We start from the raw sequence: 25,881 nt of genomic DNA, 5'->3' as shown, positions 1-25,881 counted from the left end.
AACATACACCCAGCTTTTATACAACCAAGGCGACCAACCCAAACTAAACTTCAACCAACCATGGCTGCCACAACTGCAGGAGCAGCAGCCACATCAGGAATGTTGATCTGGCAGTGGAACGGCCGCGGTCTCAAGAACAAGAAGGCTACACTCAAGCAGCACATCAGACACTGCACAAGGAAACCGGACATACTACTGCTACAGGAAACCCTCACCGACACACCGTCCCTCCCGGGCTATGGACTGCACAAGGGTCCGGCCGACGGCAGAGGGATGTGCACCCTTGTCCGGAAGGGACTCACCCTCATCGAGCACGAGCTGCCACAAGGTGGTCGCACCAAGATAGAGCACACGTTCGCCGAGGTCCTATACAGCCAAAGAAGAAAGAAGGGAAGCATCTACATACTCAACGTTTACAGCAATCCGACACACAGACACCGATTCAGAACGTTACTACAGGGGGCCAGCACTGTGGCGGGACGCAGCACGCTCCTCGCGTGTGACGATTTCAACGCGATGCACCCAGCGTGGGGATACAAGAGGGACACCATCAAGGGACGCAACCTACACCAAGACGCACTGGACTACGTGCTCATCACGTACCCGACGAACCCGACAAGGACCGGCAATTCTGTGTCGTGGGACACTACTCCCTACCTCACGTTTGTGAAGAACGAAGCCAGCAGAGCCGTCACCTTGGCCAACACGGGCGAGGACCTCGGCAGCGACCACGCCATCATTGCCATCATGGTACTTACACGTATCGAATCACGCAAAAGAGAACACAAATGGATAGACTGGAACGCCTTCAGAGACCGTCGGCTTCACAATCACTGCGAGATCAACAACATTGAGGTCTGGACCAACGACCTGAACAAAGACGTCAAAGAATCCACCAAAACGATAGAGACCGACAGACATCAAGGTAATAGACAGCAGACTGGTGCACCTACTAGAAGCCAAGTGGTCCATACTTACTGGCATGCTAGAAAGTGCAACGCCTGAACCGACAGCTGCGGAAAAAAGTAACGGAGCTCAACAGGAAAATAGAGGAGCACTGTCCCGTGCTCTGCTCCCAACAATGGAACGAGATGTGTAACACCGCAGATGGGCAGGTGCACTGCAGCAAGACTTGGAACCTCCTGTGCCACCTCCCCAACTAAACACAAACGAAGTCGCATCAGTGGGAGAGGCTCAGCAGACTTCTACACAGAGCTGTACAGAAACACGGGGAGGAAGCGGTCGCGAAGAAGCTAATCGACAAATACGTACCGAGCACCCCCCATGGAACAGCACGGCTGATACAGAGGTGCCGCCAACGCCATGCTTGACCGAGACATCGAGGTCGAAGAGGTCCGCGTGGCGCTACACGAGCTCAGCGGAAGATCAGCCGCTGGACCGACCGGATATCCAACAAGACACTCCGAAACCTAGACTACGAGTCCATCTGCCAGCACTTCAACAAGTACTGGCAGACGGGCTCTGTGCCTCGACAGTGGAAAGCGTCCAAAACCATCCTAATCCACAAGCTGGGGAAGCCACCGTATACGGACAACCTAAGACCAGTCTCCCTCACGTCCTGCGTGGGCAAAGTCCTAGAACACGTCCTCCTAAACCGCTGGCAAGAGTGCCTCGAAGAAAATGAACTGCACCCACCCACCATCATCGGGTTCGGTTAGTGACTCGGAACGCAAGATGCGATGTTACAGCTGAAACAAGAAATCATAGATCCCAGAAACACATCAAAGGACAACAAGGCGATCCTGGGGCTCGACCTGCAGAGCGCCTTCGATAAGGTCAAACACTTGACGATTATATCACAAGTATCATCCAACCTCGGCATGGGCACGCGAAGCTACAACTACATCAGAGACTTCCTGACGGATCGTACTGCGCAGCTATGTGTTGGAGACCTGCAGTTCAACGAATAGTGGCTAGGTAGCATGAAGACGCCACAGGGCTCGGTGATCTCGCCTCTGCTCTTCGACTTAGGGATGATCAGGGTAGCCCACAAAATCACTGAAACAGGAGTCCGTCACACGATTTACGCAGACGATATCACTTTGTGGGTGCCGGGGGGGCAGCGACGCCCACATCGAAGACAAACTCCAAGAACCACCTGGAAGGGTCGTGCCTCGCATGCTCACCCAGCAAGTCAAAGCTCCTGGTACCCCCATTGCGACACATGCACAAGAAGCACCAGCGCGAACACGAAAATATCAAGATCGGCACGAAATCGGGACAGACCGTACCCGAAGTGAAACGAATCGGAGTACTGGGCATGAGCTTCGAGAGACGTGGACGAAATGGCAAGACGGTGCTATGCCTAGTCGCCAAGACGGCAAACGCCATGCGACTCATCGAATGGATCACAATGAGAAGAGCAGGCATGAAGGAAGACAACCTGATTAGGCTGATCCAATTTTTCGTGGTTAGCCACATTGCCTACGTGGCCGCCTACCACGACTGGCTTCCTTACAAGCGAAATAAAATCAACGTACTCATATAAAAGACCTACAAGGCGGTCCTCGGCCTGTTCGAAACAACTAGCACAGCGCTCTTCCTCCAGCTAGGCATTCACAACACACTCGAGGAAATTGCCGAGGCGCAAAGAGCAGCACAGTTAGAACGACTGTCTACAACCCAAACGGGGCGTCGAATCCTGGCCAGCCTAGGGTACAACAGCCAATACAAGGACGACAACTGAACCGCCATACCACCGAACATACCCGCCAAATCAAGGTGGACCACATACCCAAGAACACGCAACCAATCTACAACAAGGAACTGCGCTCGGTGAGAGCAAAGGCCCTCGTCAACTCGTCAACCACCACACAAGTGACGAGCAAGCAAGGTACGTATACGCTGCGGAATACCCGCACTAAGCCTTTGCGTTAACCGTCTTCAGAGCAACCACAGGAGAAACTTGGAACCAACACGAACCACAACGAGAAGGCACACGCGGCTGCACGAGCACTTACCCACTGCGCCGCCGCCCCCAGCCATTCTGTGGAGTGGTTCTGCACATGACCGACTACGATGAAATAACCAAGGCTTATCGATTGGCCCACTGGACTTTCTCACCCTCACAACCAGGTCTGAGCTGAGCAAAAGTCGTCACGCTACACCAACTACAGACGGGATCGGTGCCCACCCCTGCACTACTACACCACGTGTACCCCGACACGTACCCAACCGCCGAATGCCAAGTCTGTTGCAAGGGAAGGGCCAACCTGGCACACATCCTATGGGAATGTACCAAGCACCCCAATGCATTTACCCCAGGAGCCATCCAGCCACGGCTCGAAGAAGCCATACGGAATTACAACTATGAGCTACAACTACAGTCCAGCAGGTACTGGGGGTGCTCGAAAGGCCGTTGCCGGCTTTGAGTCCCTAGCCGAGTAGCTACACCACCCTTGGGACAAGAGAGGCCCACGCCGCAGTGCGTAAAAACGCCATCTGCCGGTCTCAGTAAATGTTTATTCAATCAATCAATCAAACGTTGTGGTACTCTGGGAAAGAAAAAGAAGCTTCTCATGCCACCTGCACTAAAAACAGAAAATTGTGTTCCGAACAGGACTAAGGCTGCAGACTTTATTAACTAAGCAGTTAAAATAAAGTACTAGTGCATTGGCTAAACCCTCACATTCCAGCCCCAAATACCGTATTTACTCGCATAATCCTCGCACTTTTTTTTCGGAAAAGTCAATGTGAAGTTAGGGGTGCGAGAATTATGCGGGGAAAAAAAATCCGGTGCACAGTGTTGCCAATTTGCCTTCTGCTAATCACGCTAAATGTAGCGGTCGTTTTTTGTATATGTAAGCTCAGTGTTGCCAACAGCAGCTATTTCTTTTTATCTTATCATAAACAGTCTCCCGTTGATCAGCGATCATGAAATTGCCGCCAGGCACGCCGAAGTGCCTGCCTGCGGCGCGGTTGCCGTGTTCGATCGCGTACTCTATCGCTTTCAATTTGAAAGCGGCAGTGTACCTGGCGTTCTTCCCCATGGCGAAACGGCACCAAGCACAAAACAAACAGATCGGCACCAAGCATAAAACAAAGCAATCAAAAAGTTCTCATAATGGCAGCGAGCTATCCACCACTGACGCGAGTGACTCACTGACTGCTGCTGCTCAACGACGGGACCACGACGGCGACACGACGACACGACAGCGGGCTGCGCGAACGCCGTCTAGTTGCGCGCACGCGAAACCGGCACAAGGACAGTGTGAGTAGTGTGTTAGGGCGCCTGTTAGCCATGCAGGTTGTTAGGGCGCCTGGATGGCCTTGAATACACAGCGCTCTCCGCCGAACGGAGAGGCGGCGGGGGAGGGCGCGTGTTGGAGAGCGCGTGCACCATGCGGGTTTCGCGAGCAGGCATCTTTCACCGCTGCAAAGTTGGGGGTGCGAGGATTATGCGAGGAACCAAGAAATCCAAGTTTTGCTGGCTCACATTAGGGGTGCGAGGATTACGCGAGTGCGAGGATTACGCGAGTAAATACGGTAAGAGTCGGACCAATGTATGTCAATGGACCTTTACAGGCCAATTGTGGTACATCGAGTTTGCATTTAGCATTCATTAGTATGGCTCCATGCTTGCTCTGGTTTTAATTCCAGTTTCCTGGTATGCTGGCCTGTCTTTGAAGTTTGCTCAGCCCTCGACATCATCACCCGGCGCAAGTCGTGTTGTTTATTGGTTGTTTCAGGAAGCTGTTCAGCAGGTGTCATTCGTCATCTTGTGCTGCTCCCCCTTGCAGCGCGGAAGTTCTTCATTTTGCTCTAGGTCACCTGACCACTCTTCATACGCTCTGTCCTGGCAGTGTCGATGACCCCTCTTGATTATTTGTGGTTCCATGGTGGCCATTTTTCGGATGGGGGCCAAAAACAAAAACGCCAGTGTGTCGAGATATCGGCGCCCGTTAACGATCCCCAGGTGGTCTGCTTCCGCGCAGTCTTCAGTTGCAATGTCAGTGTCCCAGCAGTGTTGCCCCTGGCTTGCGTGTTTCGGACCGTGCCGTCTCCTCCTGGCACTCTTTCCTTGTTCGCCACTTCGTCTCCCTGCCATCCTAAGCTCCGCACCTAAGGGGCCATGCAGACAAAATACAGGTTTGTTTTATTCGAGATATTTCATGTTTTATAGTGCCCCTGCACTTGTCCAGCAGCAAATGAGGCCGTATTCACTGAGAAATTGATAAATTTACGTTCAAATTTTCATTCTCCCACCAAATCATGTGTTTTTGCCACGTCTGCCATGAAGTCACAAGGGCGCGTATTCAAACAAACTTCCAGTGCGTCATTTGGCTCTGCAGCCTTGCTTGCCGTCAGTCCTCCCAATTGGCGATACCATACTCATCCACGAACTGTTGTCCGCTGTTCCTTTGTTTTTGATCTTATTTGCACCTGGCTTGTTTTTGTTACTGTAGAAAGCAATCACTTCGTGAAACGTGAAGCATCCTCGACAAACAGGGTCATGTAAGACAAGCGCCTATCGGCCAGTGTCGTGTAAGACAACTTCAAAACGGCGGGCTGCTGTGCAGCTAAAACAAGCATAGTGCGCCCAGTACCAACAGCAGTGCGCCTTGGTACTTCTATGCTTACGTGTATTTTCGTAACTATCATTGTTTACCGCACCATTCTTACTGCTGTAAAATGAATATGCATTACATTTAAGCGAAAATAGCTCCTTCGGCAAGCTTGTAAGCCGTGCTGAATCTGCGTTTGCTTTTGCCAGCATCAGCCAATCGCACAGCTGGGCATATATGACGTCACAGGTTCTGTTGCAGGAAGTGAGCCAGTGGGTCGCACGGCCATTCACTTTTTTTCCTAAATATATTTCTTATTAGAGCGAAGTGTGCATTAAAAGTGGTGTCAGTATGACTAACCAGGCGCTCTTTCGAATGAACCAAACTTGTGTTTTGTCTGCATGGCTCCTTTAAACTTTAAGCACCTTGTGTGTTGCTGCGGTAGTTCCGGATTGGGCTGTCGTGAATTCGCTGGATGCGTCCACCCACCACTTGGTCCTGCTGCCAATTTTAAGGCGGGGGCACTTTATGATTGGGCCATTTCCTTGGCACTGACGTTTGACTTTCACTTATTTGTCTTCTCCTAAAGGAGTTTTGGTGCCTCCCTTCTTGGGGGAAGTGAGCTGCATGATCTTCAGTTCGCCATAGAATTGAATATTACAGTTAGAAAAACTTTAATATTTCCGAAGAATTCCAAGGTTCGGAGTACCTTTAATGTTTGAACTACTAAAAGAGAAACAACCGTTATTCGCATCACGGTTAATCTGGAGCCCTCCACTTGGGTGCACTTCATACCCCAGGTGTGGCTTTGATGCGTAAAACACCGTGCATTTGAAAGAAAAAAAAATTGTATATTTGTGGTTTCTTTTTGCTCTATTGGATGGTGCAGGACGGTGCTTCGGCGGCCTTCTCAGGACCCACCTCGTGTGCAGCGGCACAAGCTGGTGGCCGAGGCCTTCACACGCCGCCACGAGCTCAACCGGGGCCAGGGCTCCATCAGCTTCCACAGCGCTCACGACGACCCCGTTGGTGAGGAAGACCTTGTCAGCTCGCTTACTATCGCATCTCACCAAAACTGTGCACTACAGTCGAACCTCGTTTAATTCGAGCTTCTGGTTTATTCGAAGTGACGCTGCGGTCCCGGAAAAGTTATTTGTATTTAAACAGCTTTCGTTAATTCGTACTTCTTTTAATTCGAACAAATTTTCGTGCCCCTTCGAGTTCAAATTAATGAGGTTCGACTGTACTATTCTTGGTTAAAAGTTAAGATCGGCAATAGCTCTCTTGTGATGTAGCACTTCGCGGAAACGATAAACGTGTGACATCAACGTGCACGCACATGGTTTGAAAAGAGATTGCGCTTAAGGGGAACTCACCTGATCACATTGCTATGGGACTTGCTAGAAAATTCGTGACCCACGGGTTTAAAAAGCATTGTGCGCCAATATAAAATGTTTTACAAATCCATCGAAATGCTCCTAACGGCCGAGTTTGCTTCTTTTAGAAATATTGCACGTCTTTATCGAAATAAAAGATAAACTAGAAATGCGTTTTAGTTTACAGAGTCTTCATTAGATGGCACTAGCGGTCTTCCATACGAGAGTTTTGCTTTTAATTTCAGTACAGAAGTGGCATATTTCCGATCTAAGCAAACTAGGCCATTTGGAGCATTTTGATTGATCTGCAAAACTTTTCGTATTGGTGCACGATGGTTTTTACACCAGTGGGTCATGAAGTAGGAAGTCGCATAGGAATGTCAACAGGCAAGTCCCCCTTAATGCGCAACATTCTCGGTCAGTTTGTGTGACATCGCTGCAGTAATTTACAAGCCGATTAAAGCCGGAAAAAAAATCACGGAAACAACTCATGCCCTGTTCGCACAACTCAGGAGAACAGCTGGCTGCAGTAATGGGGTGCAGGATTAACTTCCAGTGTCATTTCTTAGTTGTACCTGAATATAGGTATAAATGCTTTCTTGGTGGCCACTGAGGACAAAGAGGTCCTGTGCATTCCAGAGATAGTGTAAAAAAAAAAAGAAGAGGGGGGATAAATAATTGGCAGAGGCTCCCAAGTGGGACTTGTCGTGGATAAATGCATAAGCTGCCACGGTGCCCACTGAGACCTCTTACCCCCTTTTTCACAAACAAACCTTAAGTAGAACTTTTACCTTCGGACACTTTTCGGCGCCTCAACGCGTTTCAAGAACCAAACTAATGCTCAAAGGGCGCCTTTCGCGAACTTATCGGGCAGAGAAGTAAGCGCTACCTACCGTAAGTTAGCTACCGACTTAACTTAAGTGCGTCTTTTCCCGACCAACATTGCAGACTACTACGATAGCTTGGCTGAGGTGTTCGATTTCGCGCGTCGTACGGGAGAAATTGATAAAGCTCAAACAATAAAGCGCTTTCTGTGAGCAACAACGACCCGCACACACACCTGCCACCCTGACGCGGCCGTGCGCACACCGCACACCTCACACTGGCTCGCCGGCCCGGCCAGCGCACGATGCGGCCAGCGCCGGCACCATGGCGCTGCCTCCGCTCGTAGAACGACGCCGGCAGGTGCAGCTACAGTTTGCTGCCGCTTGCCCGAATGGAACTAATCGCGCGAACAAAGTTACACATGCGGGAAAGGGCATGATGCTGTGGTGAAAATTCACGCAATATATAATCGTGTGCGGTAGTAGCGCAAGTGGCAATCAGTATTCCGCCGCGACATTAAGCCTAAAGTTCCCTGCGGGTACTGGCTGCGGACGGAGCTGGCTGATCCGAGCGCTTTGAAGCTGGCGCCATGGAAGCGTTCTCCGCTGTTGGCGCAAAGGTCAAGTCCCACCCACATGCCGTGTACGGATTGGCGCATCGCGCGCTAGCCTCGTTCGCAGGAGCCTAGCGTACCTCGAAAAGGGCGTCTTTGTGAAGCGCAAAGCGGCTTTTTCTCATTCTGGTCCTTTTCCGACACTTACGAAAGGCTTCCTTATGGCATAAGTTAAAGGGGTCGTGAAGAGAAAATGAAGTTGTCTTTGCTTAATTTGGTCTGCTTGAACGACCTTTTAAGGGGGGACGCGGCTTTCAACTTCGGAAAAATGACCAAAACATCGTTTTTTTGAAACCCACATATTCGGCTTCTATGTTTCCTATTCTATGCGTCCGCAAAGTTTTTAGGCTGAAAAGCATCGCAAAGTGGCATAAAAAAATACTTTTGTCAGGCGCGGTGACAAACTATCAGCGCAAAAGGGCGAAAAAACGGCAATTTTCGGAGCGCTCTATCTCCGCAACGGTGCCACCGGGCGCGGCCATTTTGATATGGTTCGATCGGCCGAGCGATCGTCTTTCCGGTTCCGCTCGTCTCTACGACGCACAAACGAAGCTAGAAATAGATGCTGAAGCGCTATTGGTCCTCCGGTCGGGGCGCAGAACAACGACCCTCCTGATTGGATGTCACGGGCGCAACGCAAGATGGCGGCCGCCTGAGCTGCGTAGCGATCCGTTCGAGTTCATTTTCGCCGCTTCGCTCGGCCGAGTTTCTGTTCAATCTATGGTATTCAACACGGACGTTATCGCGGTGGGAATGCCGGAGATAATGAGCCAGATTACGGGAAGTTGTGTGGCTCGAAAGGAGGAGGTCATCGAACGCTTCGTGGTGCGCGTGACTCTACCATCGCCAGACCCCGGAGGGTGACGCGGTGTGCGCGCTTGCGATAGCGGTTCGTGAAGTGAACTTTTAGTCGGGTTTGCGATGTTTACACGCTTAGTTATTGCTGTGTTTTGACTTTGGGCTCGCTAGCCTTGAGAAAGAAACGGTCGACGCGTCAAACGCTGCGGCGCGCACGGCATAGCCGACGCGCATTGGAGCAGCACATGACTGGGCAACCGGTTACGATTGAACGCCAGTAGTTGTAATTAATGCCTGCGACATTAGATTTAATCTTAAAAGCGACCTGACCAGCCATATCAGGTATAATCAAAGTTCGATATGTCGCGGTAAGCGTGCGCTGCAATGCGCGCGAGCCATATCGCCTTTCTTGCGCAACGTTTCCCGTGCACTTGTAATTTTCATGCAAACAGGTTTGAGTTAGTAATATAGGAATAAAAATATGTTCTCTGCATTAAAAATGTGCGTTACTGTCGCAGCATTTAAGGGGACACGCGGGTCGAAAAAACGCGATTTTTTCGAAATACACTGATTTTTTGTTTTCCCTTGCATTAGCATCTTTGACTATCCTTCTTTCATGGGTAAAAAAATGAAAACGAAATACGAACGAGAACTTAGTGAAAAATGTGTCTGAATGACTCGCGGTGACCCAAGAAATCGCGCAATCAAGCCAAATTTCGGCCAGGTTTGAGAATTTTTTCCGCACGGCAGCGTGGCTCGCCGCCATTTTGGTCACTTGAGAGAGGTAGATCAAGCCTTCTTCTCTCGATTGAGCCGCTCGCCAGCTTCGTATCTCCGCGTAAAAAAAATAAAAAAAATGTTTCTTCCCGCTTGTTTTGCGAGCTCCCACTGGGCATTTAAATCACGTGACGCGAAAGCGGGACCGCCATTGGCTCTTGCCGCTTGTGAGCCGCCATCGCCCGCATCCTTCCGTTCGCTACTTCGCGCTATCTTTTCTATTTCCTTATCGTGTGTTTTTAATCGTGAACAGTGAGGAGAAGCGTGACTTTTGTCGCCGGAAGCAGCGTACTTCATGCCGGTACAAAGGAAAGCGCAAGCGGCGCAGCATTGTGACGACCACGGCCAATGCCGGCACGACCGGCACCGTGAGGCCTAACGGCGCCGGGCCTTCAAGCGTTGCAAGCGCGGCTCTACCAGGCGGGGCTGATTTTATCAGCGAAGATATCGACTTTATAAGCGCATCGGAGAAGAAGTCGGCAGCCTTCCAAGGTGAGGGGACAGCCAGCCACGGGAGCGGTGCAGTTATCTGTGGAGTCGGCGCTCTGACTGACCTTGAGTGCCGCCGTGTGCGCGACGTGCGGGAAGTGCGAACTCGTCGTAGTCGAGGTTGCGAACAAGCGGAAGGGCCTCGCATCGGTACTGGAACTGAAGTGCAAAAACGAGAAGTGCCCTGCGGGAGTGGCTTCAGGAGTGATTTCTTCTGTTTACTCGTCGCAGCGTGCTGCCGCCGTCGGTCGCGGAGGCTGCAAACCGGAACTCTGCAGTTCCGGTTTGCGGCCTCCCCGTGATAGTTTCGCCGTCAATGTGAAAGCGGTACTCGCTGCACGCGCGGTTGGCATCGGACACGATCAGCTATGCAGGTTTTGTGCCATTCTTGGTCTACCAAAACCGCAGCATCAAAAGACGTTCTACAACACTGCCAAGAAAGTTCATGTTGCGGCCACAAAAGGCGTCTCTGACAACCTTGCTGAAGCAAGGCAAGTAACTGCGTTGCAAGCTGGTCAGACTGACCTCAGTGTGATTTTTGATGGTACTTGGCAGAAGCAAAGACACGAGACACAACAGCACTGCCATTTCTCTTGACACTGGTCTCTGCCTGGATTTTGAGGTGCTGTCAAACTACTTGTACTTGTAGCCGCCACCAAAAGCTTGATGAGCAAGAGGAGGAAGTGTGGCAAGCCTTTCATGCCTCTTGTGTGTGAAAAAAATGTTGACTGCTCATCCCATGCCATGGAGACGGAAGCAGCACTGCGCATCTGGCACAGGACGCTATCGTACAACCTGCAGTTCACTGTAGTGGAGACTGCCACTGCCCTCACAGGGTTGTGGTTCAAACAGAGGCCACACTAGCTTTGAGCAAGTTCTCCAAGAACTGGGAATCTTCCCTTCAGAAGAACTGGTCAGACTAAGCAATGCAAGTGACCAGCGGAGGGTCAGGCAGATGTGTGCAAAGCTGACTGCTAAGGCTAGCCCCATTGCCGCAGCCTGGTGAAACGGTCCCACACCAAGGACTACCCCAGCAAAAACCGTGAGGGTGCAACTTATGCAGCAGGAGCATTCTAGTTTTAGTACCTCAATGTGGACATTTCAGACTGTATCCCCACCAAATTTCATGTTGTTCGAGCAAGAATTTCTGAATCTGCCAAAGAAATAAACTTTCAATTGCGTTTTTCTCAGCTTGTTGTTTTTGTCCGTTTTCTGAGTTTGTGCACACTTATTTTCCTAGTTAAAGTTGTCGTATCAGGATGAAATTTTGCACAAATGTTCATTATAACACGTAGAGTGCACAAATCTTGTTCATTATGCAATTTGTGTCCTTAGATATTTCTGGCGATCATAAAACAAAAATATACAGAACAAAAAAAGGCACACTACCAGTCATTTTTTTTTCGTGGTGAGGAAAATGATGATGAGGCTTTTTTAGGTAGATTTGTGCACTCTGCAGTTCATAAGGAACCACCTAGGCTATTTTAAAAGTCTCAGAAAAAATTTTTACTATAAAAAAAAGTGTGCACAAAAAAGCCATTTTTCTGAAAGTCATGCTGCGTAACATTTTATCCGGAGCAGCTATTCAAAATCTGATTACATATATGACCAGAGGAGCTCAATCTCTATAAGCTGTGAAAATTTCAGCCTCCTACCTTCATTATTAAAAAAAAAGTTGTTTGGAGGAGCACGTCCCCTTAACAGTGATTTTTTAGTGAAATTATTGATACCATTGCTTAGGGCATACTGCCTTTGCTGCGAGAAATATTGGATGCCTTGAATGTCAAAAGTAGTAAAAAAATATGCTCTTGCATTGAAGTTGGGAGTAATGCAGAATACTTTACGAAGCTTCAAAGTAGCTCATTTTCATCCTTGTGGTATGCAAACTTTTGGCAATGAACACCTGCACGTATGAGTACTAAGTTGCTGTGCCAGGCAAGATGATAAAAGATAAAAAAAAAAGCCAAAAATGTTCAAATTTAAGTAAAAAAAATGCGTAACTTGTTGCCATGGTGACAACACTGCAAAAGGAGGCTGTTCAGTGTGATACAGCCAACCAGCTAACCTACTTTGCATTGAAAGCCCATTGAAACCCATCTCCCCCTTCGTTTGGTCTGCAAAGTGGGGTATGTACTCTTCACAGAGGAGCTGAAAATGATGTTTTCTGGAAAGAGAACGGCTGTAGAAGGCACTCCAATTTCAAGGAAAGGCCTTCCAGAAGCCCCATGTTCAAAAGGGCATGAAAGGCTACAACCGTGACGACTTTTGATAAGTGAAACCTATGTTGCAACTTCGGAAGCCATTTTCTCAAAACAGTTTTTTTTGCCACCTGTGTCGCTTGTACCAGGGATTTCTTTGTGACCGCTGGGTCTATTTTGATTCCGTTTCTTGCATTACATTCGTTGATGAACAGTTCAGGTCGTGACACTCTTGGTTTTCCAGATTTGTTTTTTGTGATTTTTTTATTCAAATAATCGTTCACAGTCAACATGCCTATTGCACATTCCCCTCTAAAAAAATGAAAACTAAAAAACATTGTGTTGTAAAAAAAAAAAATCTAAAACTGTCACGACCTCGTCCATTCATTTGGGAATGCAAAGCACTTCGAACAAGTTTTCTATCATGTTTTATAAGCCGCTCAAGCTCGGTACAAGCGGAACAGAAAGAAAATTTAATACATAAAAAAGTTTTCAAAATATTAGTTTGAAATTTTTATGGTGTTATCACGGAAGCATTTCCAGTTGCTGTGCCAATTTTCATCAAAATCCACAAAGAAATAAAAAAGTTGATTTTGAAAGCCACGTCCCCCCTTAAGAACATAAATCCCAAATATTTTCACAATTCATTGCTTCTGGAATTTAGGAGGCACCGTTGAAATTCACGTTTTGAGGCGCATCGCAAGCGACCATGCGCGCACCGGCGGTCGGCAGCGCAACTAGAATGACGTCACGTCAAGTACATTCGAGAGTTCAACGAGGTTCAATGTTCTTTGTGTATAATATTCTGCAAAGCTGCACGCCCAATATTTTAAAAATAATGCATCCTTTATTCGTTGCCAAAAAACTGTTTTCTATCCACGTGAGCGGTGTCGTGACCGCTTCAGTTGTCTGGCAACCATTGCAGCAGAACTCAGACCTACTGGGTGTTTGTACAGTTTGTAGCCAGTTTCCCTGCTGAATTTCGCGTTCTTTTCCCGAATTCTCTTCGGAATCTTATCTTTTTTGTATGAAATGGCCCAAGATCTCTCAAGCAAAAAAAAAAAAAAAAGTGCCCCATGTGCGATTCGAACTTGCGGCCTCTGGGCCAGCGCAATGTTACGACCAGCCTAGTCGGACACTTTATCCACTACACTACGACGTGGGAAGGGCGCGCGCCGAAAAACTGCTGCATAAAAGCCTCTCCGTATTTGTAACCCAGAAGTCTGTCGTGTTTTCATAAATTCTAATCTACCCAGAGCTTTAACCGCCAACTTACTGTTGAGCGCTTCTGCAGTAAGCCAAAGCGGAGCATATACAATCAACAAAACAGTGTTAACAGCATTGTTTATTGCAGGAAACAGGAAAGCAATCATCAAACTGCGTCATGTTGGGACTCGGCGACTCGGCGCTGCATCGCTGCTTCTCGCTAGTTATTTTTGCGCTTGATGAGTGAATAATGGATGGGTTTTAAGTTCCGACTACTCGAAGTTCCTTCGATAAACGTGTTTATGTAATAAACTCTTATTTTAAGCGTTCGGTCATGTAAGCGTTCGGTCATGTATCTCGTCAGGTCAGAAGTTTCACGTTCTCGCAACTCACATTACAGGCTACGTGAGACAGACGTCGGCAAACTTGTGCAAGAATATCGGCTAGCAAAACTAAAGTTTAGACACGTGGAAATCGCGTAAACTGTTTACGAATGCCCAGTATAGATTAAACGTGATTACCTCTGCCTGCGCATCTCGCCGGTGTTGTTGACTGAAAGTTCGACCATCTTGATCAGGCGCATCAGAGATCAGACGTCTCCCGTTCAGTTGCAGGGCGAGTTTCATCATGGTGCCGATGTTGTAGCTTTATCTGACCCTTTGCAAGCCCGCTCTATGCCGACATATTGTGCAGACGAGGGAGAACCGTGATTGGCTTCTTACTGACTTACTGAAACGTCACTTCACGAGTTGAGGAGGAAGGCCTCGGTGAAACCGTAACTGCATTTGTTTACCTATTTGCCGATATCGGGCGACGAAACTGGTATGCTTTGTTTGTTTGTCAAGGTTCCACGGTTATAAGCGCACACACAACACAGTTTTTTTTGAAAATCTCTTCACAACCCCTTTAAAGGTGTTGTGCCACCAAATTTGTTGCTTGTGCATTCTTTGTTGCAAAAGTTTTATAATTCGTTAGAAAGCATGATACATGCTCTCACATGCACATATTCTGAGTAAAAAATTTATTATCGCACGATTCATGTGAACAGGATTCGGTTTCGGTTTCTGGGCGCCGATTCAAGCAGTGACGTCACAGTGTTGCGAGGAGGCTCTGCCACGGCGGCGCTGCGGTACGTTGCGACTTTACTGCGGCGTCTGCTCCCCCACATACGTGCTTCACCACGGAAGGAAACATGCCGACTCGTCACGTGAAGCCGCGACAGCTCCGACGCGGATTCTTTGTCTGCATCCTCGGATGCAGACAAATGAAAACCATGGATATGCAAACCATGAAAATGCTAAAAAAAAATGCTCAAAAAAATGCTCAAAAAAAAAAAAAAAAACTGCCCCTGCCGCGAATCGAACCCGCAATGTTGACCGAGCGGGGGAAAGCGCGAGACCACTGAGCCAGCGAACAAACGGTTTCACGCAGCGATATAGCCGGTGTACTAGATGGAGGCCCATCCTTGCAGTCGTACGTCGGTGTTTACTAGCTAGTTTACAGAATTCCTGGCTTGTAAACTCAAATTTCTTAAATAGCGCTTGCGCAGCAAGGTTCCGCGAAGCCCCCGCGACAGCTTACCGCCATCAACTCTGGTCTTCTGCGAAAGCGCTCGCAAAAATAAGTGTGCCCGGCTGCGACTGCGATTTTGCAATGAAGGGATAGTGCTTGCCGTGCTTTGGTTTTACGCTTTACGTTAAAAACCTTTGCCGACACTGATCTCTTATTACCCAAGTTACTCTACGTAACTGTTCTTCTGCACGAAACTGACCTTATATTTTCTACAGGCGAGCCGATCGCACACGCATTCCGGGGTAGCGGCGTCGCCGAAGAGCACGGCCGAAGCGTCGAACGCCAAAATACGGATCGCATTAGCGCTAGTGTTGAGGTGTATGGGCTTCATGGAACTTACTGAGTTTATTACCCTCCAGAAACTAACAAAATAGAGCCGCGTTCATTGCGGCACGAATGTTGTCGGGGCGCAGTTTTCGCTTCTCAGTCGATTGACGACGCGTCGTGCGACCAGTCAGGCGACCGGTTCTGTTGGCGTCTTCGATCGGTGAGTCAGTCACACTACGGCGACTTTCCATCGGCCGACGTGTTTGTGTCGCCGTCGGCGTAGTGTGACAACGCGGTCTGGCATTTCGGCAGTTGGCCGATGTTTTGGCGACTCGTCGGCGTCGCATCGTCGTCGCCTTCGTATCGGCATAGTGTGTCGATACGACCAAGCGACCAAACTGTGGTAACTGGAGTTCACGTTGACGTCGCTCGAGTCGCTAACGTTGTATGACGTCACAAACTTTGCTGTGCTGGCAATTCACTGACGTCATGGTTAGTGGCGCTAGCGATGGGTCCCGATTTCCAGAAGAGCATTTAGGTAATTTTTAGACGCGAATTAAAATATGTATTAAGCGCTTGCTGTACCCAGCACTTCGTGTTGAGGGTCGTTGCATGCAGAGGAAGCCTACAGCAGGCTTTTTACAGAGTTAAAATTTGGTGGCACAACACCTTTAAGCATGCTTTCTGAATACGGGGGTTAAAGTGGGTTTCACTGCTAAGCAGAAGTGTATTGCTGGAAAGACATTTCTCTGGGGGCGTCTTTATGTGCTCCAAAGGTATGACTCATTTAGTGTTCCAGATAGACAGGTGGGTTTTCCCGTTAAGTCCATGTACAAGTGCTTTTGAATTGAAAAAGCAAAAGAAAGCTTTAGGTGCCACTCAAGTGCTGAGTGTTTGATACAGCTACCTGTACTTCATGGCTCCAGTCGGGTTAATGTGGACAAATATCGCTGACGGCCTTCTTGTAAGGGCAGCTCTTTGAAGGGTATCTGTTCAGGTTATTGTTTTTATTTTTAGCTCAGCTTGCACACTCTATCTATAAGCAGAGACCATTAGCTCAAAGCTGGAAAGATAGGCTAGCGATTGTTAGGATAGGCATGCCAGTTGTGACTGGTTGCCAAGCAAGACAAGGAGAGAGATGGTGAACGTGTTGTGGCACATTCCCCACAATTCAGGATAGTTTGCCAGTTTCGTGGAGCCGTGTCAGCACAATGGTCATACCTTATTAACATGCTACTTCAGCAAAGCCTGGAAGTAGTTTGTCATTGACGAGGACACACATTTAACTTTGATAAAAATGGGTGACGTCATTATAAGTCATTCGTGCTCATAGGTTTCAAGAGGGCAGTGCCAGAGGAAGCAACTGTGTAGTGCACGTAAATTAAACTGCCATTGTGGAGACGCGCGGGCACGAGTTGAGCGTCCTGAACTGGGCACAGGGATGAACCTGGACATGAACAGCGTGACGTCCCAAGACCTGTCGTCCACCTGGGCAGCGGCCCTGCCGGGGTTTCTGCACCGACGCGGAGCTGTGGCGGGACCGTCCGCCTTGCCGCCAGTTCGGCGCTACTCTTCTACCTCTGGTCAGTGGTGGTGGTGGTAACTTTACTTTGCCCGAAAGTTGTGGTGAATGCGGCACTGAGTTGTTCACTCAGTTGTCTAGACAGCGGGGCTTCCGATGTTTTGGGAGCTCAGTCTCTTGAGCCAACTGGGTGAGGGCTTCTTGCACGTGGGGAGGAGAGAGAAGTCTCCCACTCTGGGGAAGACTGTATGTTATGAAGGATGGGATGATATCTTCTGCATGATGCTGATATGACTGGGCATGACCAAATGATGTGGTGAAGTGAGGCTCATTCTGCAGAACAGAAGGGGCAAGCGTCCTTGTATTCCCCAGGATATAGGATAGACATGAGGTGTGGAGTGGGGAATGATAGTGTTTGAAGCTGCCCGAGAAGGACTGCATGCCTGCGACGGAGCGATAGATGCGGTGGTGGGAAATGGGCATGTCCTGGTGGAAATGGTCGAGGATATTTCAGTGGTCCTGAAGCTCTCTGTGAACCATATCTCAAGCAGTCTCATTGGCCCTCTAGAGTGTGCCAGTGACCAGATGACGCGGAACGTCCGGCTATGAGGTGTGGGCCCTTGCAAGAGGGCTGCCAAAGTTTGAAATGATACCCTGCCGTTGTAAAACTTGAGCAAGGCCGATTTGGAATCAGTTACGATGTTTAGACGTGGAGACCGGCTGTGGGCTACGACTAGACCGATTGCCATGTCCTCTGCCTCCGTGGCATTACTGCAGATGCTGTAGCGATGGGGCTCCCTTTGGACTCTACCACTGCTAGTGCCGATGCATTGATGTATGCCACAGTGGATGTTGTTTGGCAAGGGCCACCATCTTTGTCAGGAACCATTCAAGTACTCCAGTAACCTACCATTCCGGAATGCATGCTACGTGCTTGACATTGCCCATCTGATACATGCTTTACGGTGCTTTGTATGCGAGTGTGTATTTTTGAGCAGGCATCACTGCTATTGCTGCAAAATCGTGCCATTCCTCCTTCGTCAGGACTGATGTGTAGGAATGTGCAAATATTTGAAACATTTGAATATTGAAGTGAGCAACGTGATCTTTGATTCGGCTTAGAAACAAACAGCACAACTAGAAAACCTAGATTATTTTTGAAGAATTTGGAAGTTTAGAATACTTTTGAAGTTTGGAATACTAAAGAAAAACTCATTATTCATTGTGAAAGGCAAAAGTACTGTTCATCAACTTTTAGTAGCAGGATGCATTCTTAGTGTTTTATTGCACATGTGTTTCATTACAACATAAATATTTTGGTATTAAGGTTTATTTTCCCACAAAGATATAAATATTTATCGAAAAACCAACAGCAGCAGACTACCAATCTCCTTACAATGGATTTTTTTTATGGCCTTGTATTTTCTTCTCTCAGTGGCTTTAACAGCATATAGTTTTGTTATAGTAACTATTTTTTTGCCCAGAGGTAAATAAACCACAGCTCGTGGCTTATTTTTACAGGGATTCTAAAGCATGCCTAGGCGAAATTATTTTACTGCTGGAGGTTGATGTTGCGCTGCTTTTTCGTGGATGTCGTTAAATTTGGCTGAGTTATTGCGTTCCCCAGGTTTGGTTTAAAAATAATATTTCTCCAAACCAGCGCTACCCATTGATGTACCTCTGTCTTCTTAGCAGGAATGAAATGTAGTTTTTATTTTGTTTCGTAAGTTTTGGGCTTAGCACGCTGTCGTGCGCTGAACACTGCTGCACACAGTTGTTATCGTAAATACCTCGCCTCAAGTCTCCGTTGCTTGCACTGACTCTCTTGGCACTGTTGTCCTCAGGTGCCTTTGCGGCAAAAAAAAAAAAAAAAGACCACTAGAGAAGTGCTGATTGAACAGTTCGCTGCTACAGTTACAGTCGATTTTTACTTCTGCGCCCATGTTTGAGTTTTTCGTTGAGGGTGTTCCCTAGCAGTTGTTGGAAAAATTACTGACAGCCTATCAGTTGCACCTAGCATCACTAAATAAGTTACACTTAAGAGTACCGCCACTTCATGCACCCGGAACCGTCTGGGGGCCATTTTGTTTCTGGCTTGCAGGGTTGCCATCTCTCCCAACGATACCACCGCCGGTTGTGACAGGCAGAGTGTGACTGTCCGCTCTAGCGTCCACACAGCAGAGAGAGAGAGAGAGAGGGAGGGAGAGAGAGGCGCTCAGAAACAAAATAGCTGCGCCCATACGTAAACAAATATCACGTGGTGCCGACCGACCAATGAAAATCCTGGCGGCACATAACAATGAGAGGAAAGAGTGGCCTTTATTTAGTGACGCTAGTTTCACCGAAATTCTTTCGTGGTTGCAGGCTCTTATTTTAAAGTAGTAGAGTGGGCTGGTGACAATCTGACCTACTGCAGCTTTTTGTAGAAGCAGCGTGTGGCCAAAGTGCAGTGCAATTTTTGTGTCTACATACAGAATTTCCCAGGGCTGTATGTGTCTTTGAAACCCGAGATGTTCTATGGCATGCGCTTTGTTTGGGAGTAGCATAAGGTGACCATCTGCGCCAGTAGATTGCAGGTAAAGTAAGGTAGCAGAAGAATGCAGCCAAGCGAGCGAACAAATTTGCCATTGTTGTCAGCTCTCCCAGTGCATGGCAGGAGTATCAAGCAGCAGCACAATGTGTTAGGAGATGGAACTAAGCCTTTCGAAAGCAAATCATTTTAACCCTTTCGAGGCCGCGGAAAAATGCCAGATCTTGAGTGCTTCTAAAAAACTTTCTTTTTTTTTTTTTTCTCCTGAGCTACTGGACACATTTAGCATTGCTATGCATGAAATCGTAGCCTATACATTTCTCTTCAGAAAACACATAACAGCAGTTTTGTGAAAGATGTAATTATTGAAAGTTTATTGATCAGCAAAACAACAAATGCGCAAAAGAAGTATACACAAAACACAAATAGGGGATTTCCCAGAGCTTAAAAATGATTTCAGCAGTTCTAAGATATACAAAATGTTTCTACGTTCCTAAGCTGTGATTTAATATACACATCAACGCTGTACACCACAAGTTCTGGATTTTTGCGGGCCTGCCAACCTAACAGCCCTGATGGAAGCCACTTGAGAGTCAGTCAGTTTGTCTAAAATCTGCATCCAAGCATGCTTGTTTGTGTTTTCACACAAAATCCTTATCCTTGCAGCTGTAAAAAATAAGACAAAAATTTAGCACTCCTGAGAAGCAGCACATGTTGCTCCGCAACGCTAATCTCACACAAGTGCCAGGCTATCATGGAGGTGATAACGCGATATGGCATGGTGCATTTGGCAAAATATCTCCGCTGCTTGTTGTCCAGACCCTACGCATGAAAGTAGTAATAATGCAGTCGTCAGATATTAGGCACGTTTTGTTTATAAAGAAGCACGAAATTAAAAACGAACCTTCCCTGGCAGCACCTGCCGAAGTCTGAGGCTGTTGAATGGGAGAGTCTTCATCAGAACTAAAACCTGACAAATCCACATCGTTGCTGGTGTCGTCACTGCTACTGAAGTAAAGAAAAATAAACAGCAGCAGTGATTGAAGTGCGTGAAACCACTGTTCGCCTTTGCAGGGCGCGTAGTAAAACAGCACCCCATTTTCGCCCAACTCGCTACTACTTTGGGTTCAAATGTCACTCGCGACGCTATCCACCCACGTGAAGTGTAAACAAACAGCGACGAAACTGAAAAAGGGACTTCCAATGAACACGCCAGATGGCGTGAGCTGTCCGAATAGCGCCGTTTTTAGTTTTTGCGGGGTTTGAAAATCATTGTTCATCCGTGAACGATGGCCTATGGCGCTTTTGCGAAAGAGTTAAGCAGCAAGTGGTTAAAGCTCTTCGAGAATGTGGAGTTGAAGCAAAGGCATTTGATTGGATGTTAATGGATTCGCATTCAGAACCTTTAGGAAGTGCTTAGGCGTCCTCTGACTGTCCTCGGACTGTGGGGGTTAGCTGCGATGACACTATCCCTGTGGTCATAATCGGGCATAATGTGAGTGCGTCGTGGCTGAAAAGAAAGTGGTTTAGGTGTTTCATGTTGAAGGCGTTTGGCGTGCGATGGCACAATGGTTGTTCTGACATCTCAGCAGTGTACGTGCACTCATTTGACCTTATCCAAGAATGTGCTTGCAGTTGCGAGTTTGCCAATCAGTGTGTATCATAGCAACCACAAGGCCACTGTGACTGGTGTTACTAAGTGACAATGATTTTACAGCTTTTGTGGTCAACTACCTTGAAAAGGTCATCCTATGCTGGTCATCCAACATGTCAGAGCATTGGGTGGCAATTGGCCTGGAATGATCTCGAAGATTGTGTGTGTTCAGGGTCAAAGGTTGAAGTACATCACTACTATTCCTACGGAACCACCTGTCTCACTGCTTCATGTCCTGTTGTTGTTTGGATGTTATTTCTTTAATTTTAAGGTGGCCAATGTTTCACTCAAATGACCACCACCAGCTCTGTCGTTTTATGTGATGTTCAGTCTGTCTCTCTTTTTCTACGTGCAGATGTTAGCCGGCAGCTGTCGCTGAGCGTGCGACGCCAGTCGCTCGACTCGCAGATGAGCTACCAGGTGGCGGCAGAGCAGCACTGGCTTGCCGCGCAGCGAGCCATCGCACGCCATCAGCGCCGCAAGACACGCCGCGAACGCGAGCGGCTGCTGCACGTCGCCGCCTCCCACCGACCTTCACCTTTCCCACACCTCGGTGCCGTGAGGCGTGGCAGCGACTCGTCCATGCAGAGCCTCGTTGCTGCAGCCACCGCGACATCATCTCTTCGTCGGAGTTTCCGTCGCGGCGCAGTGGGCACGCCGAAACCGGCTCTGGTGGCTCGCGCCACAAGCACGGGAGACTTGAACCCCGGCTGCGTCCTTCCGCAAAACCACCTGTCTCTGCTGAGGCCGTCCGTGGCAGTGCAGAGGCGAGGCGAGCCGCTCATCAACCCGCCGTTCACGCATGGCATGTCCGATTCCGGCAGTACGCGCATGTCTCTCCGCTGTAGTGCAAACGCACCGTCCGCTGCTGCAGACAATCCAACCTCTTCTACGGCTGCAGGAAACATGTCTGTCGCGACAGCTCAGACCAACCAAAACACTGTGGCTCCCGGAATGCCTGCCTTGCTTCCGGGCTACTCTGCCCTCGCTGCTGCGGCTGCCGCAGCCAACCCGTACGCGGCCTACCTGGCCTACTTGAACAGCCTGCAGATGCCCGGAGGTCACCCTCGTCCAGAGGCTACCCTGCCTCCCTTTGGCTACCCTGCTCCCTTTGCATACCCCGGCTTTCCTTTTTACCCGCCAAACTTGTACCCTTACGGACAAGGCTTCACGTCGTACCCAGAGCTTGACCCGGCACACACGCCACTCATTCCGCTGCACCCGATGCCGGACAGTGCAAGCGAGGCTGGCTTCATACCCATCATCACGTCGGACTCGGACTTCACGGATGCGGGCGTGTGCAGCCCTCACATGCTGTCGGCGCGGCTTGCCGTTGAGGAGAGAGAGAGGGCGCTGCTGGTGGCAGCAATGGCCAGCGCCTCGCCACCCCGACCTCAGACCAACCAAGAGACGCAGACCGAACAAAGCCGCGAGACCGTCTTGACGCCAACTCTCCTCAGGAGGGCACCGGACAGCCTGCCGGTCACCACGCCGCAGCAGCAGCCAGAGGCCATTGAGATGCGAGAGCTGCGCTCGGGCCAGTCGCGGTGGTCCAACGCTTCAGCTTTGTCCAAGGCCCGGATGTCGAGGTCACCTCCAGGGCAGCAGCAGCAGCAGCGCATACCGTCGCAAGCGTCGAAGAGCAACACTCCAATGCACAGGTTTAGTTCGGTGTCCCCGCCTACAAACCAGTCACCAGCAGCACCGTCGCTAACACTGTCGCCGCTGGTTCAGCAACAGAGGCAGAGCGTGTCGCCACTGCGTCGTGACGGTTACCAGGCCATTCCTTCACACGATCCTTGCAGCAGCAACAACAACAATGCCCAGCTGAGCAACTTGAACAACAACCCCCAAGCGTCCTGGCCTCCGTGCCACCAGCAAGTGCATCAGGGCTTGCAGCACTGCTCGTGCCAGTGTCCAGTGTACGGACCCGAAGTGCCGGTGCTGCACGCACCGTCCCACGCGTCTTCGTACCTGCACGCTTCGAATGCCAACAGCTACCAGCAGGGAATGCTGTGCACGGACCAGTACCAGCTCTGTCCTGGACTGGCTTCCGGAAGCACGGAGCCCAACACCTTGGACTCGACCACGTCGGGCCACACGAACTCGGACGGTCCACACAGTTGTCACACATACCTCTTCGCTCCTATGGGAGGAGGCGCTGACGGTGAACTCCACGACTGTGCAGACAACAGCTGTGCGGTGCCATCTCCAGAACAGTTCCACCAGCCTCAGGAGCAGTTTGGCGACGGCCATCACATGGCGCCATCACCATCCCAGCGGCCTCCTCCTCTCAATGGTTGTTGTGAGAACCAGTCTGCTCCGCTTCAGCAAGCATCATGCCCTCAGGGCCTTACAGAGCCTGGGTTCGTGTCGAGGTGACATCTGCATTGTGTTGTCTAGCCATCTTGCACTCGTTATGTCGTCACAGCTTTAATTGTTCCGCGTGCCCCAGAAGGAGCAAGTGCTGCTATTAGCTATCTGGGCTATGTGTGAGCAGGGTCTTTTTGTTGTGGAAATACTCATTTCTGTGTCCAGCTGAGCTGTTTTTATCCTTGACCTTCGCAATATACTTGGACGTTATAAAACCTGTCTTTATAAACAGTTGTCGCAGCGTGTAGCTTCATTTATTTGGCACATTCTTGGCTATGTAAACGGTGGCCTCTTGTGCCAGTTCTCTTCATTTTGCGTTCTACTGTGTTTCCATGGTTTTTGGGATGAGTGTCTTCCTCATTCCATAACTGTAGCAGAGCTTAGCATTGCAAAAAATTTGCTTTTATCTTTGATGTCACATGCACCCATATGTACTTTGTTCTAAACGCACCCCTAAGCTGTGACCTACCTTGGTGGCTGAGTGGCCAAGGCGTTGTGCTGCTGAGCCCAAGGACACTCGGTTCGATTCCGCCCGCTGTCGCTGCTTTTCTGGTGGAAGTGAAAAGCAAGAATGTCCGTGCATTGAGATTTCGGTGGATGTTAAAGATCCCCAGGTGGTGAAAATAAATCCGGAGCCCTTCACTACGGCGTGCCTGACAACATAGGTGTATCTTCGACACAATATACCCCCCCCTCCCCCCCCCCCCCCAATTTTTTTTTTAATTGTTGACGCCCCTTTGCAGTATATTGGGGCAGCATCTACACTAGCATTGATGGAGAGGCATGTCCTATCGTAAGCATGAACTAAAAGCTGGTAGATGTTAAATTTGTAGACATTTACGTAGGCATTAAAATTCGTGGACTTTTAGGTTTCTAATGCTCTGGAAGTATTCCGAACTTGTGGTTATTCGATTCGGGCTTTCAGTCAAATAGATTATTCAATAACAGCTGAGCACGCCATTGTGGCTATGCCTACTTATGCCTTGACAGCTTGTGTTGCTGCTTCCCCCATTCTTTCATTAAAAAAGTGGGGGAGGAAGATGCAACATCTCTGCTGAAAGGTGCAGCCATGATGACAACAGCAAGGGGCCGGGAGCCGCCTGTGTCGAAACGAAAACATACCGGTTCGATTGCGTTCCGGGTCCAAGTAAATTCATTTTTTTTGTCACCCGCCGCGGTGGCTCAGTGGCTAAGGCGTGGCTCTTCAAAGAATAGAACCAGAGATGACTGAACGCAGTAGCAACGGCAGAAAGAAAACGGAGAGTACCGTCTGGCAAAAAGTGAGGAGGAGGGCGGCACTCCCTGCTATAGCGTCATCTCACTCCCCTCGCTTTTGTTTCACATGTCGCCACCAAAGGGCGCCCTTCCTGCCCTCCTTCTCCCCAGACGCTGTTCGTTCACCGCTAATCCAAATAATCCAAGCCATGTGAACGCCGTGAACATTATGCAATTTGCACTTCACACGAGGGCTTTGAATGAACACAGGTGGTAGACCCGCCGCTCTGCTCGTTGAGTGCACCATCTGTCTCCCCGTCCCCTCATGTGGGCGTAGCTTAGTTGGTAAGATGACGGGCTGTCGCTCCGTTACTCTATTCGGGCCCAGGTTCGATTCGTGGCGGCGCCTATACTTTCTTTTACTTGTTCGCGGGAGTTTTGTGCCGACGGTTGCGACGGAACCCTTGGCTGGTAGGGTATACTGAGTAAAAAGCACAATGACAGATTATTAGTCTGCAACACGTCTCCCTTCTTGATTTTGTTCAGAGTCTAGACTTTTGTCGCCAATTCAATCGTATGACATGCACGGATTGCCCTGATACTTGAGACTTATTGCTTATAACGAAGCCTGAAGCCTCTACCACCCGAACTGCTCGCCCAGCGCTGTGCGGAACAGAGAAGGTTGAGGACCTGAAAAGAGGGATGCGTACGATGGCGCAAGTCTCAACTGAACCGCCGCTTTATCGACTGCACGCTGCCTCAGTTGCGATGGTGCCGACGTTTATTTTAAATTTTATTGAGACATGACGGTCACCGGGATGCTTTTTATTGGAAATAACATCCAGTTAACCAAAGTAATGGGTTTTAGCTTCGAATTATCAAATGGTTTCTTTCATTGAATTGCATGTAAAATTGTTGGGACCAGAGCATCACTTCCAACA

General features: G+C 49.1%; 1 protein-coding gene across 1 annotated transcript in view; it reads left to right on the top strand.

Annotated features, from left to right (window-relative positions):
• The window catches only part of Smo (smoothened, frizzled class receptor), a 64,334-nt gene extending 39,966 nt beyond the window's left edge, over positions 1-24,368 (top strand). Inside the window, exons 10-12 of the mRNA XM_077704114.1 lie at positions 6,415-6,554; positions 17,086-17,229; positions 21,708-24,368. Of these exons, the coding sequence (XP_077560240.1) occupies positions 6,415-6,554; positions 17,086-17,229; positions 21,708-23,734 (2,311 nt within the window). The 3' untranslated portion in view covers positions 23,735-24,368. The remainder of the gene's footprint in view (positions 1-6,414; positions 6,555-17,085; positions 17,230-21,707) is intronic.
• The last annotated feature ends 1,513 nt before the right edge of the window (positions 24,369-25,881 follow it).

The sequence above is a fragment of the Haemaphysalis longicornis genome, unplaced genomic scaffold, assembly GCF_048455015.1.
Source record: "Haemaphysalis longicornis isolate Haplotype H1 unplaced genomic scaffold, Haemaphysalis longicornis Haplotype H1 scaffold_3, whole genome shotgun sequence".
Taxonomy (NCBI): domain Eukaryota; kingdom Metazoa; phylum Arthropoda; class Arachnida; order Ixodida; family Ixodidae; genus Haemaphysalis; species Haemaphysalis longicornis.
Note: the sequence above shows the minus strand (reverse complement) of the source record. Positions and strands in the feature narration are given on the sequence as shown.